Source organism: Molothrus aeneus, chromosome 15, assembly GCF_037042795.1.
Source record: "Molothrus aeneus isolate 106 chromosome 15, BPBGC_Maene_1.0, whole genome shotgun sequence".
Taxonomy (NCBI): Eukaryota; Metazoa; Chordata; class Aves; order Passeriformes; family Icteridae; genus Molothrus; species Molothrus aeneus.
Window position 1 is genome coordinate 5881012 of NC_089660.1, and position 14391 is coordinate 5895402.

At 43.0% G+C, this 14391-nt stretch overlaps 1 protein-coding gene across 3 annotated transcripts in view; it reads right to left on the bottom strand.

Annotated features, from left to right (window-relative positions):
• GRIA1 (glutamate ionotropic receptor AMPA type subunit 1) overlaps positions 1-14391 on the bottom strand; it is a 121337-nt gene that overhangs the window by 38468 nt on the left and 68478 nt on the right. For all 3 annotated transcript variants that reach the window (XR_010784610.1, XM_066560486.1, XM_066560485.1), the window contains exons 6-9: positions 9138-9299; positions 7409-7576; positions 2680-2784; positions 468-578 (exon numbers count right to left, since the gene is read on the bottom strand). Coding sequence is in view for 2 of the 3 variants with exons in the window: in XM_066560486.1 (XP_066416583.1) it covers positions 468-578; positions 2680-2784; positions 7409-7576; positions 9138-9299 (546 nt within the window). In the remaining variant the exon portion in view is untranslated. The remainder of the gene's footprint in view (positions 1-467; positions 579-2679; positions 2785-7408; positions 7577-9137; positions 9300-14391) is intronic.

A 14391-nucleotide genomic window follows, 5' to 3' on the forward strand; every position in this document is an offset into this window, starting at 1 on the left:
TGATACCATACATTGTGGGCTACCTATTATTCCTTCATGATTACAGTGGAGATTTGCTTTTAAAGCAATGATTCATCCTCTCTGAACAAAAACAGCTTATCCTTCCCAAAACTGCAGCCCCCATTCTGTGGGATAAATACAAACCATAGGTACAATGCTCCTGATTTGCCTGTGTTGATGCCTCTACTATCTTGTCATAATCTTTTGTATTTTCTACACTTAAGCATGAGAGCTCTTTAATACCGATTTAATTAGCCACAGCAATTTGCAGATACCTTTATGGAGCTGGCAGGAAACAGTAAGTGCTATTATTGTTGTTGTTATTATTATCATTATCATCATTATTATTATTATTGCTATTATAAAAATGATATAATACAAAGAAGGGCTCATGAGTGGGAAGAGGGAGCCTGCATATCAGGGAGATGTGGGAGAGGGAGAGCTGGGATGGAAGTCATGGCACTTACCAGGATAGTTGTGACTATGTAGGTCCTGTTCTGCAGGCTCGTAGACTCGTTGCCACTTTGAGTATCTACAGCAATTGGGACCAGCTTCTCATCTTCGTTCCAATAACCAATCTGCCCAATACAAAACCAGGATTAATATGACTTTGGAATATTGGCCAAGGTACAGTAACAGGGTCATCCAAACCAGATCAGCCTTCTCTGCATGTTCATACCCAGCCAGAAATCTCCTCTCCTGATTTTTCATGTCTTTGATGAGGGGGATGGGGAAATTCCCCATCCCACTGTGCCTCCAGCCTGAAAACAATAATGTGCATGATATGCTACCGTAGCACAGTGCTTGTATGCATGCAAAAACATTTATCACATTGTACTGGAGATTATTGCCATTCCCACAAAGAAAGTTCACACTTTGCCTGTGTGACTTCCAAAATTATTCTAATGGTGAGCTTGTCTGCTGCAGGTGCAGGTGCTAGAGGGTGATGAAAAATTATCCTGCAGCTGAAAGCTTGCATGAATACAGGAGTGACTCTTGGGACATCTTGAGACAACAGGACAAAAAATCAAGTCAGAACTTCCCCCTCCCATTCCTGTGCCAGTGTCAAAAAGTTTGGGGTTATGAATAAACTGAACACTTATAAAGGGAAAAATTCTAAGGGTTAATTCTGCTTAATAATAATCAGGGATTTGGGCAGCTCTATCACTCCTTGCAGGTAAAGCAGAGTGCCAGCAAATATCTCTAGGAAGATCATGGTTGAGGTTATCCACTTGGAGGGCTTGATTTTATAAGAGGTTTTCCATCACCTCATGTAAGTATGAAGCTGCCTCAGCTCTGCTCATATGAAAGGAATTTCTTATCATAAATGGGAAAAGGTATTAACCAGGGCATGACCAGGAACAAGCTAATGGCAGATTAGAGATCATGACAGCTGAGGAGAAAAAAAATCTCTGCAGGCTTCTAATCACTCTTCATTGCACAGACAAAATGAATGGAAAGTGAGGAAAGGGCTTTCAAAGCTCTGCCCTAGGGCAACAAAAGTGGAGACATGGATGTTTGCTTTGCACCTCTCACCCGGTGGATCTAAAATACAATATGCATCATGGCAATGATGTAGATGTCTTCCAAACAAATATTATTTCTGATGGTAAATACGTAGAAAAATCAATACACTCAGCCACTCAATTTCATCTCCTCTAGACTCTCTCCAGACTGCCAACTTATTGAAGTTCAGAGACCCAAAATGGGCATGATGCTGCCTTTGTCCTCTTATGAATACTTGCAGTGGAGGACGACTGCTTTGTACATCTTCAAAATCACATTTATTTTATTTGTCAAAGAAAATTTGCCTTTTTTCAGTAGATTGTGGGGGGCTTTGATCTCACACCTGCTGCTCTCATGTGCAAGTATAAATTTGAGATAGGGGCTGTAAATATGGAACTTTCATTATTTACATTTTTCTTAGTTTCAAACAAGTTTTTTATCTTTCAAGGGACTGAGGAGATGCAGAGAATGCCCCTTTCCAAAATACGTAGTAACTCTCCTTTATCAAGGAATAACTGAGTTATTCTCTTTTCTTCAAATACATGGTATCTAAAGTGGGACATAAGCACCTAGAGTCAGATTTTCAAAAGGATTCATGTTTCAAGGGCTTGGCATCTCTGAATAAGGCCAGATTTTTCAAAGAGCCTGGGATATAGAAAGGGATCAAGACTTCAGAAGAGCACAAAGGTCTGTGTAGCTATTGGGATGTGGTTAGTGCTAAAGCTTTTGTCACTTCAAGGAGAACAGAATTAGGTCAACATAAAGGGTTCACTTACAATGGTTGGGGCAAACAGCTTCCGCCTGGCTCTGCCTTTGTTTATCCTTGGAAAAGTGGAAGGGCAAAGCCAGACCTAGAGCTGGGCCTGCACCAACACACAGTGCCAATAGCAAAGGTGAGCTGACCAAGTTTTTTAGCATTCTGGAAATTTTTTGTCACACCTGAGATGCCCTTGTTGCTCTTGATAACACCTTCCAAATGTTGTAATATTTTTAGCAACATACCACGAGTCCTCCCTAGTGCTTGGCTTTGCTCATGCCTAGAGCTGGGAATGCCCTTGTTGTTTGTCCACAAACAAACTTTCATGAACAGGAATCCCTGCTGAGACCCAACCACATTGCCCCTCAAACATGGGCTGGAACCTGACACAGGATGTTGGTCACTCCCTGTTTTACCTTTCTGATCCCATCGTGCTTCATCTCAATCACATGGAGGGTGTAGTTGGTCCTACGTCCTTTCTCATTAAACTGAACGTTGCCAGACAATCCTTCAAAATGGACCTTAAATACATAAATAGCAATGAAGACAGCAAATTGGTCAGCTTCTCATGCCGTGGTGATTCAGCAGCAGTGAGAGGGGAGGGGAAGAAGGGTGCTGAGTGCAGTCATTACTCTCAATTCCATGCAGGGGAGGCAGCATATCTGCTTGAAACTGGTTTGTCACTAAGGCTCACTCTCTACAGCATGCCTGGCCATGGGCACAGCCATCCTCTTAGCTGACTAATTTAAAAACCCTTTATCTTAAAACTCAGTGGTTTAAAACATAGAGCAGCCTAAGAGCTACATCACCAATGTGAGCCCATCACCTCTTGGGATGTGACAGTGAGGTAAATCAGCTCTGAACTCCTTGAGTTTGCAGGGTTTTGTATTTTCTAAATCTGACCTGGAGTCGGGATTTGGTAAAGAATTTGTCAGCTCAAATCAGGAACTGTAAATCAGGAGGAAATATGAAACCATGGCCACAGCTCCCAGCCATTATTTTTGTATAGAGAGGAGTCTGTAAGTTATCAAGCAAATTTAATTACCTCTGCACCAGATTAATAAAATCCAACAATTTAGTATTGACATTTGCATAGGAACCTTTGAACAGTAAATCTCTGCTGATAATGGAGCTGAGTTGAAGTGATGCTCACATCGCATCCCACATCCTGAACTTCCCTTGCTGCAAAAGTGCCCAGCCTGAAATGGAGAAGGGCCCCTGACTGGAGTCTCACACTCTCTGGGGACCAGGAAAATGGGAAAAAGAGTGCAGACTTGGGTTTCTATGGACACCACCCAGAGAAGTGCTCTTTTTCTGCCTTTCCACTTGCTTTGGACAAACCTCTTGTCCCTGCAACTGAAGTCTTTCCACATGCAAAATGGGGACATTTAGGTATTTAACAGCCTTTTAAAATACCCTGAGATCCTCAGAATAAAGACCCATGGTGAAGAAATGAGGCTGTATCATTACAGAGGAAATCTGTTGTTAATCTGGTTAAGCCGTGTTTGTTTTCCAGCTGTTACAACAAAGGTTTGTCATGAAAATGAACATCTGCCAGCATTTTCTGAAGCTGTTTCAAATCAAGAGGTATTCCTGGTGACATTTGGACAAACATGCTTTTCCCTTTTCACAAGACACAACATGCTCATAAAAAATAGATGTGCTGAAAAAGCACCATTGCCTTAAGCACTCCCAAGCCTGCTTTTTTTCATGTCTCCTTTGGTTTTCCTTTCAGGTTCTGACCAATTCTGAAGCTCAGGTCACAGGTGCTTGTGCTTTGTAGCTTTGTATGCACTAAAAGGCAGGTTTACAGCATCAATTTCTTCTACCTGAGTGAATGAAATCTTAATCCTGTGATATCCATGTGTCACTGAAATGCAAAAGGGATCTCTGCTATTCATGCTGCAGGAGGCAGCACAACTTTTCTGGCATTCACCATCCTCTGAAGGTAAATGCAAAATACAAAAATGCAATGCAAAATGCAAAAAAATGCACTGCAAAATGCAAAGTGCAGTGCAAAGTACAGTGAGGACTGACTTCAACAGTGCTAAGCACTACTCAAGCCAACTGGAGACATTTAAGCACATTTGTGTGTAAGGCATGGATGGGCATGTTGCTCTTTGCTGGGACATCTGGAGCAGAAGGATGCTGTTGTGGCCTTCTGTTTTACAGGGTTAGTCAGCAGTTAGGGACTGGCTTTCTGCTTATTAGATGTGCTGACCACATAATGATAAAAAAAGAATTTGTTTGAAATTATCATAACCTTTTCAAAATAAAATTGAAACCTTAGTGTAGTGGTTTTAAGCAATATTTTGTGGGCTTTTTTCCTGCAAAAAAAGGAAAAAAGGTAATTATCTTTAATAAAAATATATATTCTCCTTGATCATGCCAGATTTCTGTTTTTGAGAAAATGAAGAATTCTTCATAATTCTTTTCATCTTTGTTCCTGCCATCCATGAATCCTTGTTAGGTGGGGGTCAGTCTATTTCCCCAGACAGAACAACAGGACAAGAGGAAATGGCCTTGAGTTGTGTCAGGGGAGGTTTAGATTGGCCATTAGGAAAAAACTTCCTCTCCAAAAGGTTGTCAAGCATTGGATGGGCTGTCCAGGGAGATAAGTGGTGGAGTCACCATTTCTGGAGGGATTTAAAAGATGTGTGGATGTGGCAGTGCTGGGGACATGGTTTAGTGGTTTGGTGAACTTGAAAATGCTGGGATAATGTTTGGACTCAATCGTCTTAGATTTTCCAGCCTAAATGTTTTTATGGTTCTGTGGTTCCTTCCTACACTAAACAGGAATAAGGCAATTTGAGAGCTTAATCCAGATGTTTGAGTGGAAGCAAGTAGAGAAACCTTTTGCTTTTAAAAAGCTTATAAAATTTAAGCATTAACAAATGGGAGGTGAACAGAAAGCACACTGTAAACAGCTGTAAGAATTGCCTTAATTGTGAGTCTTTACAGAAAGGATAACTCAAACCTTCAATTTTATCATAAGTTATTCTATTTCCATCTGCCTCTTTCTTGATACATTACTAAATACTGGAAGATTATCAAATTCATACTTAAATTTTTTGCTAGGAGGCTTCTTGCCCTGCCTGTTTCAGTCTTTTATTTTGATCATCACAACCGAACTGGTCAAGCCTTTTTAAAATTATTATTTTTCATCAGTAATGGAGCAACTTTTGCAAATGGGTCTTTGTGTTCTTCACCCAAGGTCACTCCAGCTGAAAAATTAAGACTTTTAAAATTGTTTTAATGAAGATATAAGGAAATTTCAGAGGAGATTTTCCAACACACACAAATTATATTTTCTAGCTGTCTAATTTTGATATCTTATTCTCATAAATTCAATAAAGAAAAAATGCTGGAGCAGCTATTGCTCATCAGAAGACTTCCAAGTATTTCATGTTTATTAGGTAACCTATCTCCCTAATGCATCAGGGAGGCTGATTTTATTATAAGGGCTTGGAGAAGCTGTGACAGTGATTTGCCCAAGGTCATGCAGAAAGTCAGTGACAGGCTTGGGAACAAATTGAATCCAAGCAATAAAATCAAATCAGATGCAAGATGTGGTTTTAAAGGAATTGTTTAGCAGTAAGCCAAAACCAAATCAAAACAAAATACTTGAGGAACTTTACATATTATACAAATGAAGCACATAAATGGTGGGGTTTTTTGCCTTCTTCACAGTTAAGGAAAGAAGATGGGATAAGCTATATTTGGATAACACTGAACTAGCAGTATTTGCAAGGAATCCATCTATTTCTGTCAGGAAAAGAAAGAAAAGTGCTAAAAGTAAATGTCAGTATTGAAATTTAATGAAATTTTAAAATATTCTACCTTGGTAAGTCTTTGATAAGACTGAATTATTTTTCTCTCTTGCTGCAAGTTTCACATTGTATTTTTGTTTATTCAAAAATCTAAATTTTATGCAGGAGGAAAAAAGCAAGACCATCAGATTTGAGGAATAAACTATCTAAATGGCTGCTCTTAAGACTTTTATGAGCCCTCACAGTATGAAACAAGCTATAATCTGCACTTTGAGAACATTTTGGTGACAGCCAACACATAAGGCAAAATTCACATGCATTCATTAGCAGGCTGGAACTTAAGCTGAGTTCACAGAGAGTCAAATAATCTGCAGAAAATACAGTCTGAGCAGGTCTGTGTCTTAGGGAGGGGAACATAAAGATAGGGACCCTTGATTTTATGGGATAATATTTTGGCTTTAGAACAACAACAGAAATCACAACAGGCAAAGTGTCCTATGGTGAAGTTATGGTGCCTGTACCCCCAGTCGTCGTTCTGTTTATGCTGGATATCATGTTCTGTGCCTTCAAGACTGGCTCTGAAGAGTGAATGTTTTGTTTTGGTTTTGTTATCAGCTGCTCCCCCACAGCTGGCAGGACACAGAGATGGGGCAGTACATGGTGTTGCTTTTGCTTTTTGCTTTGCTTTTTGCTTTGCTCTTGCTCTTGCTTCTGCTTTGCTCCTGCTTTGCTCTTGCTTTTTGCTTCTGCTCATTAGTTAGTAGCTAAGCAGTCCGAATTTTTCCCTGGACTGTTTTTCCTTTCCCTTTTTTGGAGCCACTCGAACCTGCTCTGGACTGGGGCCTGGCAAACACCGAGAGTTTGCCCCTTGTGGCCGAGCGGGGCCTACTCTGGGCAGCAGCTGCCCCAGCACCAGAGGGACTGAGAACAGAGCCACCACCCCCAAGAGAGACTTTCTGAATTTGTCATCTGTTTCACAGCAGGGAAAGAGTGCTGTCATCCAGTATTGTTCATTTTGTGTGCTGGGGGGTGCTGTGCCTGTTAAATAAACAGGTTCTTTCCACTTCTCTCCAAGGAATCCTTCCCAAACCAGCTGGGGGATAGGACTGTGAGTTTGCTTTCTGGAGAGGCCCCCTCCTGGAGGTTTTCTCCCAAATTTGCCCTAAACCAGGACACAAGGACACATCAGATGCTACCAGGAAGAGCAGTTTGCTGGCAGCACCCCTGAGCTTTTCAGACCTCTCTTCTCCAGAAGGATCAGCTCCTCCTCACCCCAAGTGATTTGTGCTTCTGCTGCTGCTCACCCGTCCTGCCCCACCGCAGGCTGTGCCCGGCGTGCCCCCAGCACACACCCACCCCCAGGCTGGATGCCAACCTGCTGCAGGGCTCTCTGGATGTCGATGCCCTGTCCCCAGGGCACGGCGGGGTTGGCCAGGCAGTCGCCGGCGTTGCCGCGGCGGGAGATGTCGATGCGCTGCCGCCGAAGGTTCTGGAAGGCCTCGGCCATCACCCGCACGCCGTCGTAGGTGAGCGCCGACGTGTACTGGAAACACAAAGGGCACTCAGGGTAACCCTCCAGCTGGCTTGCTCTCATGCTCTTTGGTTTTTACCTGTTTTTTAAAACTTTATATGTTCCCTGTGTTCTTCGCACATGTGTTTGTAGCTCTGCAGCCCATAATGTGAGTGGCTAATTTTCCTGGTAATTTTCCATGGCCTTTCCCTAGGCAAAGAAACCAAAACAAATTCCAGACCTCCAAGCCTCAAGAAGCCCCTGTGCTACCTTGGTTCTTCCTGGAAACTGAGGTTGAGAACAACTCTTCGAAATACATTTTATGGACAGAGCACAGCTAATGCTGAGGGAAAGACTCCAAAACAAAACTTGACTTGAGAAGAAATTACATCACCACTAGTCCTCCTAATGGGTGCTTTTTATCAATTATGTTAATTCCCTAAAACCTATAAAAATGTACTCATCCCTGTGGGGATAGGCTTCTGTGGCCATCCTTCTATAACTACCCCTGAAAGCCTTCAAATAAAAATCCACTCTTATATTGCCTCCTTACTAAGAGTATCTTGAGTTTCATTTCAAGGTTAAGAAAATAGTAACACTCTGTCCTCACCTCCTGTCTATGAAGTTCAACAGCATCTTGCTCCCTGTAATCTCCACTGCTCTGTTGACTCCTAAAAGTTGGTTTTGACTTTCACATCTGGGAAGTGAAGGAGAAGCTCCTGATTTCACTCCCTGAAGAAGACTCAGCCCTAAAAGTCCTTCACCTGTTACCCAAGCATTTGTGTTTAATCAGAAGCATTGACCTGAACTTTTAAGGAGCACATTATACTGTGTAAATGTGAGCTACATGAAATCAAACAAGGGACTTTTTCTGGTCACGGATGAAGACCAGAAAATTCCATCTCAATTGGCAAAAATTCTGCGAAACATGAGTTTATTCAAGCAGAAACTTGTACAGAATGCAGTGTAAAACTTGGCAAGAACCATTAGTGTTAGCTCTTTTTTCTGTGATCACCCACTGATTTAGTTGTTTTCAACTTTCTTAAACTAATCCCAAAGCTAACATTTCTATGGCAGAGTGTTTGTCACAAATGTATTCATTTTCAAATATTAAACAGAGAAAAAAACAACCTCTCCCTCCACTCATCCCTCAACAGCTTCAGGGCCTTCTGTGTCAGGAATGAAAATACTTTTTCCCTCTGTTGTACACTCTGATATGAAATTCTCAAAAAGAACATCTGGAAAGACTTTATTATTACTGGATGTCTTGTAAACAAGTCAAAGGTTAAGGACTTAAAAGAGGCCTTTTTGGTTTTTATATACTGAACATTATGAGATAGTTAACTCCTAGCTTCAAGGGGGTGAGAAGTGGGAGAGTGAGTGAATACATTAAATTTTGTGTTTCTTAAGAGGCAGTAACTGCAGCCTAGTAAAATTCAGATAATGTTGAGGCAAATGGAACAGCTAATGTTCATAATTATACTGAGAGTTTCTCAAGTGAGAATAAAGAGCCATGTGTGATCAAAAGAGGTGAGCATAACTTGAACTGAGCCAGATGGAACCAAATGAAATGCATTTATTTTGTACCACTTGCCTTTGGCCTCTTCCAGTCCACACGTGGATGCTCTCTGGCATCATTATTCCTCCACTGTTGCATGATCCTGGCAGGAACAGTATCTGTGTAATTCACCAACTGGAAGCCAGTGACATTGGCTCCACTCTCTCTGAATTTGGTCAGGTCAATGTCCATGAATCCCTGGAACAGGAGAGAAACAGGAGAAGCTCATCAGAGGAAGACACATCTAGATGAGAAAGAGGAATCCTGCCTATGTATGAATATGGCAGACTGCTCAGGAAAAACATCTTCCCTCTGGGAGGAAATGTCCAGCTCAGGAGAGGCACCAGTTCCCCAGCCATGGTGGGAACTTGCTTTTCTCACAGGTTCTGAGCTGGCCATATCCTACAGTTACCAGCCAGGGTGAAAAATAATCATATTAACACCAGCTCACTTGCAAGAAAGCTAGCAGAGTAATGGAAAAATGTATCCTGAATAATGGATGAAATGAACAAAATTCATAAAATATATTAAAAAGTATTTGTCAACCAGCTCTAAAATTTATACAGAATTGTTCACCCAGCCCTAATTTTCATGGACTCAGTAACCACTGGATAGGCTACTTCTTTTCAAATCACAGTTCATAGGGAAAAAAAAATTCTGAACCATGAACTCCCAGCAGATCAGGAAGGAACTGGCTGGTCAGCTTCTTAAAGAAGTCTTACTATTAGAAAAGTCAATTTTCTCATCTGGGAGAAAAGAAGGTGCTTTTCTACACTTTAGATTGCTAATGTAATACATTTATTTCATTTCCTTATTGTTCTTGTCCACTTCTGGCTCTCTGCATGTGATGAACACGTGTGCAAATACACATGTGCATTGATCAGGGTGGCACTGCAGAATTAGTCACCCCCTTGAGTCAGAGGTGAAAAAATTAATTAGAGAAACACTGCAATATGGAGGGAGGGGGTGATTCCTTGGTGTCCCAGCTTTGATCCCAGCCCTGCAGCCCTGCTGCTGTGCAGAACTGCTTGCTGTGGCTGCTTGCAGAGGTGCTGGGACAGGGGCTGTGCCCTCCTGCTGTGTGTGGGACAGGCTGAGCTCCGCTGCTTTTCTCTTTAGGAGCACAAGCACAAGAGATGCACTCAGGTATTTGCACTGGCACCATCAGCAGCCTTAATGCATGAGGGGAGATGAATGGGAGGACAGTCCCAATGCCATCACCTGAGCAGCAGAAGGGCTGGCTGGGGCTCTGCCTTGCCCCTGCCCTGCTGCTGAGTGCTCTCTGCAGGCTCCTCCTCAGCCTGCCCCTGGATTCCTCTCCCCTGCTTGTTCCCAGACTCATCATGATGGCATGAGCTAAAAAAGCCAAGTTACGTCATTTCCAGGAAAACACCAAAATCAGGTTCCCAAAATGATGCTCTCGGTTCACAGGCTGAGGGAGCTAATTAGCTGATCAACTTCCAAAGTCAGATGGAGCCATTAGATGGGAACTGTTTTGGGAATAGACCTTGCCAGGAAAAGACTAAATTGCCCTCTCACATAAGTGTCAGACTGAGGGAGTCATAAGTGACTCAAAAATGACTTTAAAGACTTTCACATTTTTTCTTCCAGAATTTTGTAGGCAATTTGGCATCCACTTACAAGGCTGAGGATTGGATACTGGTGTATCGATGCTCTAAATAGATGGCTTGTTTTCCTTCAAAGTACAGTGATTTAGGTTAAAAGAAAAAAAATGGTATTTTGTGCGTGCATACTCCTCAGAATGCTGGTTAAGCCCACATCAATCTTGTTTGTAATTGCTGGCGTGGGGGTTTCAGAAAGCCAGAGCTGTGATTAATGAATAGGAAATGCAGCAGGATAATTGTCCCTGACATCTTAATGCATCTCAGGCCAAGTGGGTTTTGACACGTAGAGCTCCTAAGGTTCAGTAAGAGGGACCTCACAGGTTGCCAACTGGGTATTCATGGCTGGGACCAAATTACACTGACATTTTGCTCCTGGGAGCTACTCAGGGGAAAAAGATCTGTCAAAAGAAACTATGGCAGAGCAACTTGAAGTTTGTGCAACCAGCTCCTCTTTAGGAGACCTACAAAGGCATGAAGAAAAGTCCAAGTTCACTGCAGAGTATGAATAAGATGACTGGTGTGTTAAGCCCCCTCAGAATGCAGATTTAAATAGGAAAAAAAATTGTGACAGCAGTGATGAGACAGCAGTGGTTGAAACCACTGTATTTCACTGTTTTCCCCAAAAAAACCGTTCTAAAACTGAAGTAAATATTCAACAATATTCATTGGGATTCACTGCATAAAATTGGGATTCATTGCATAAAATTTTTAAATAGTCTGAAAAAATGACAGGAATTATTTCTTCCTGAAGATTGTACTATTTTTTCCCCTCTGAATCTTGACATAATTCAGGTTCTTCAAAAAGTGTGGAGACCTCTGAAGATTTTCCAATCATTTAAGGCAGTTGGGACCATGGAGGACATCATTAACCTTGAAGTCATCTTTGCATTTTGGCTGCTATCAACGGCTGAAATAATTGTTTTCACCTGTTATCCTTCCTTCACATGCCCCAGCACAAAGATATTATAGGAATGCTCCTAATTACAAAGAAATTTTAATCACCACACTGAAATCTGCTCAGAGCAGGTCTGGGGAACATGAGAGCCAACGAACATGGAAATGCAGAGGTCAAATATTTTAGGAAATAATTCTCAGAGCAGGTGAGTTCTTGCTAGCAAACCAAATATAAACAAAAAGCCATCAAGAGTTATGCAGACTGGCTTTTGAAAATGCTTCTATTGACAAAGTGGCAGCAGGAATTCAACCTGCTTATCTGTCCTTCTGGAATATCAGTCAGTGCTTGTAGGAAACAGGAGAACAAGAGAATTACAATATTTGCAACTAAAGAAATCATCAATCATCTGTCACTTTGTACTAACTATAGACACGTATTGCAAAAAAAAAAAAAGATATTTTATTTAGTTTTCAACTGGCTGTATATGAGAAACAGAAAACAAACTCTTAAAACTTGACTAAGAAAAGACTGTAACCCATGACTAAGGGGCAGCAGCTGTGCTTTTGCAGTAATATGTTTAGCATCAACCAGTTTGGGAAAGAACTAGCCCAGAAATGCTTCCCTCTGTCATCTAACCAAGCACAGGAAGAAGTGAACAGTGCTGGAAGGATGTACTCCATGTTGCCCCACGGAGTGGTCAAATGGTTTTGAAACTATTCTTAAAATTTGCCAGGGAATACTGGAAAACCCCACTGTGCAGCCATGTCTGGTGCAAGTTCAGGGAAATGAGCTGAGCCCCTGGAATTTGGTTGTGTGTGACTTTCTTCAAGCTCTCGACAACCTGAAGCATTTGGGACGTGTCTGTTGGGCATGCAGGGATCAGCCTTCACCTCCCTGCACAGCACTGAAATCCCCCAGGGAGGAAGAGGAGGAATATGGGAACTCAGAGTGCAGCCCAATGGAAAAGCAGGCACCCAGAGGGACCCAGAGCACAGGGCCAGTGCCCAGGGTGTGGGTGCTCCAGGGCAGACAAGAATCCTGCAGGCACCCAGAGGGACCCAGAGCACAGGGCCAGTGCCCAGGGTGTGGGTGCTCCAGGGCAGACAAGAATCCTGCAGGCACAGCTGTCCCTGGGAACCATCAGACATCCATCAGCCACCCCACGGCAGGATCAGCTGTCCCTTGGACTCAAACTCACTTCACAGAAGCACCTCAGCAGCGCAGAGGATGTGCTTCCTGCCTTGCACATCCCTGGAAACTGCCTGGCTCTCTCCAAATGCCACGGAATGAGCAGGCTGACAATAAACCACACAAATCTGGTCCCTCCTCCAGCCTGCTCTGACTCACAGCATCTGCAGCACACTGCTCCAGCAGCAGCCAGGCTGGGTTCAAAGGAGGGAACTTGCTCTTTAGCCCTTACCATGGGCTCCTCTCTGCATTAATGGACCTCACAGAGCAATTAAGTGCAGGGTGTTGCTGTGAGGAAATAATATGGGCAGCTATTACAGACCTTTGTGGTTTCAAATAGAAAACAGTACTGGGAAGGGGGTTATCCTCCCTGTGCTTTCCTTGATGCATCTGTTCTTTATGCTGTTCTTAAACTGAAAGCAGTTTTCAGCCAAAGGTTGTTTTACTGTCCCATTTGCTGCCTTGGTTGCTGGGAGAGGCATCAGCAAGTCACACATTTATATTCCTCTCCACTGCTTGTGGGCTCAATCATCAAAGGAAATGCATAATGCAAGAAGACTGATGACTTGAAATGGGCCTCATGAATCCATCTTGATTAAGTGGTCCACAAAGGACCTGCCTTGAAAAGAAAATCCCTCCAGAAATGACCCAGCTCCTAATTTATACCCTGGACACTGTGAGGAGCCAGACCACTGAGTGGGCAGCTGCCAGTGCAGGGATAACCTCATCCCTTTGTCCACAACCCTCCTCAAATCTGGAGCTTCACAGGCTGCCCTGCATCTCTCCCTTCACCCTCATATTTCACTGCCTCACTATCCTAAACTCTGCCTCCTGATGACCCTTGGTGGCACAGCTGCTTGTGGGACACCATCCCAGCAATGGCAATGCCCCCACACCTCCTGATTCTCTTTGTATTTCACTGAGCTCACATTAACTGCTGGCCCTTTCCCTGCAGGTTCCTCCTGTGATGCCTTTGAAGCTGCAGAAGCACGGGCTGAGCTCTGGTCAGGCTCAGCAGCTCAGAAACCCCCCCAGAGCCCAGCTGAAAACCTCCCTGCCTGTGCTCCAAGCCTCCTCCTTTCCTGGGATAAAGAACATTAGAGAGTCTCCTTGAAGACAGACATGTTCCTGAGAAACAGTGCTGTTTTCTCTCCTCCTGCTGCATCTTCTGAACTCTCCAGATCTCCCCCTGAGACTGGCAAACTCAGCTTTGAATGAGGAGAGGGGAAAAACACCCCTTTCTCTTGAATTGCCTGGAGAAGACTTGTTGGCTGAAGGCAACAGAGCCCCCTGATCTCAGGGAGGAGTATTAGGTTTTTTAAGTCTCTTTCTGTCTGGGATGAAGAGACTGGAGTCTGCTTTCTCTTTTCTTTAATGGCACACTGAAACATTCCTTTTCAAGCCAAAAGCATTGAAGCAATTCACCCTGAGCTTGGGTGGGTGCCACAGAAACCTGTGGCAGCGTTGGGAAACTGGCCCAGCTCTGTTTAAATGCATGACTTGCAATGCCAGACTACTTCCTTGTAGCAGATTTTATGATTATAAGAAACTTTGCAAAGCAAAATTTTTGCTTCTGAATGGC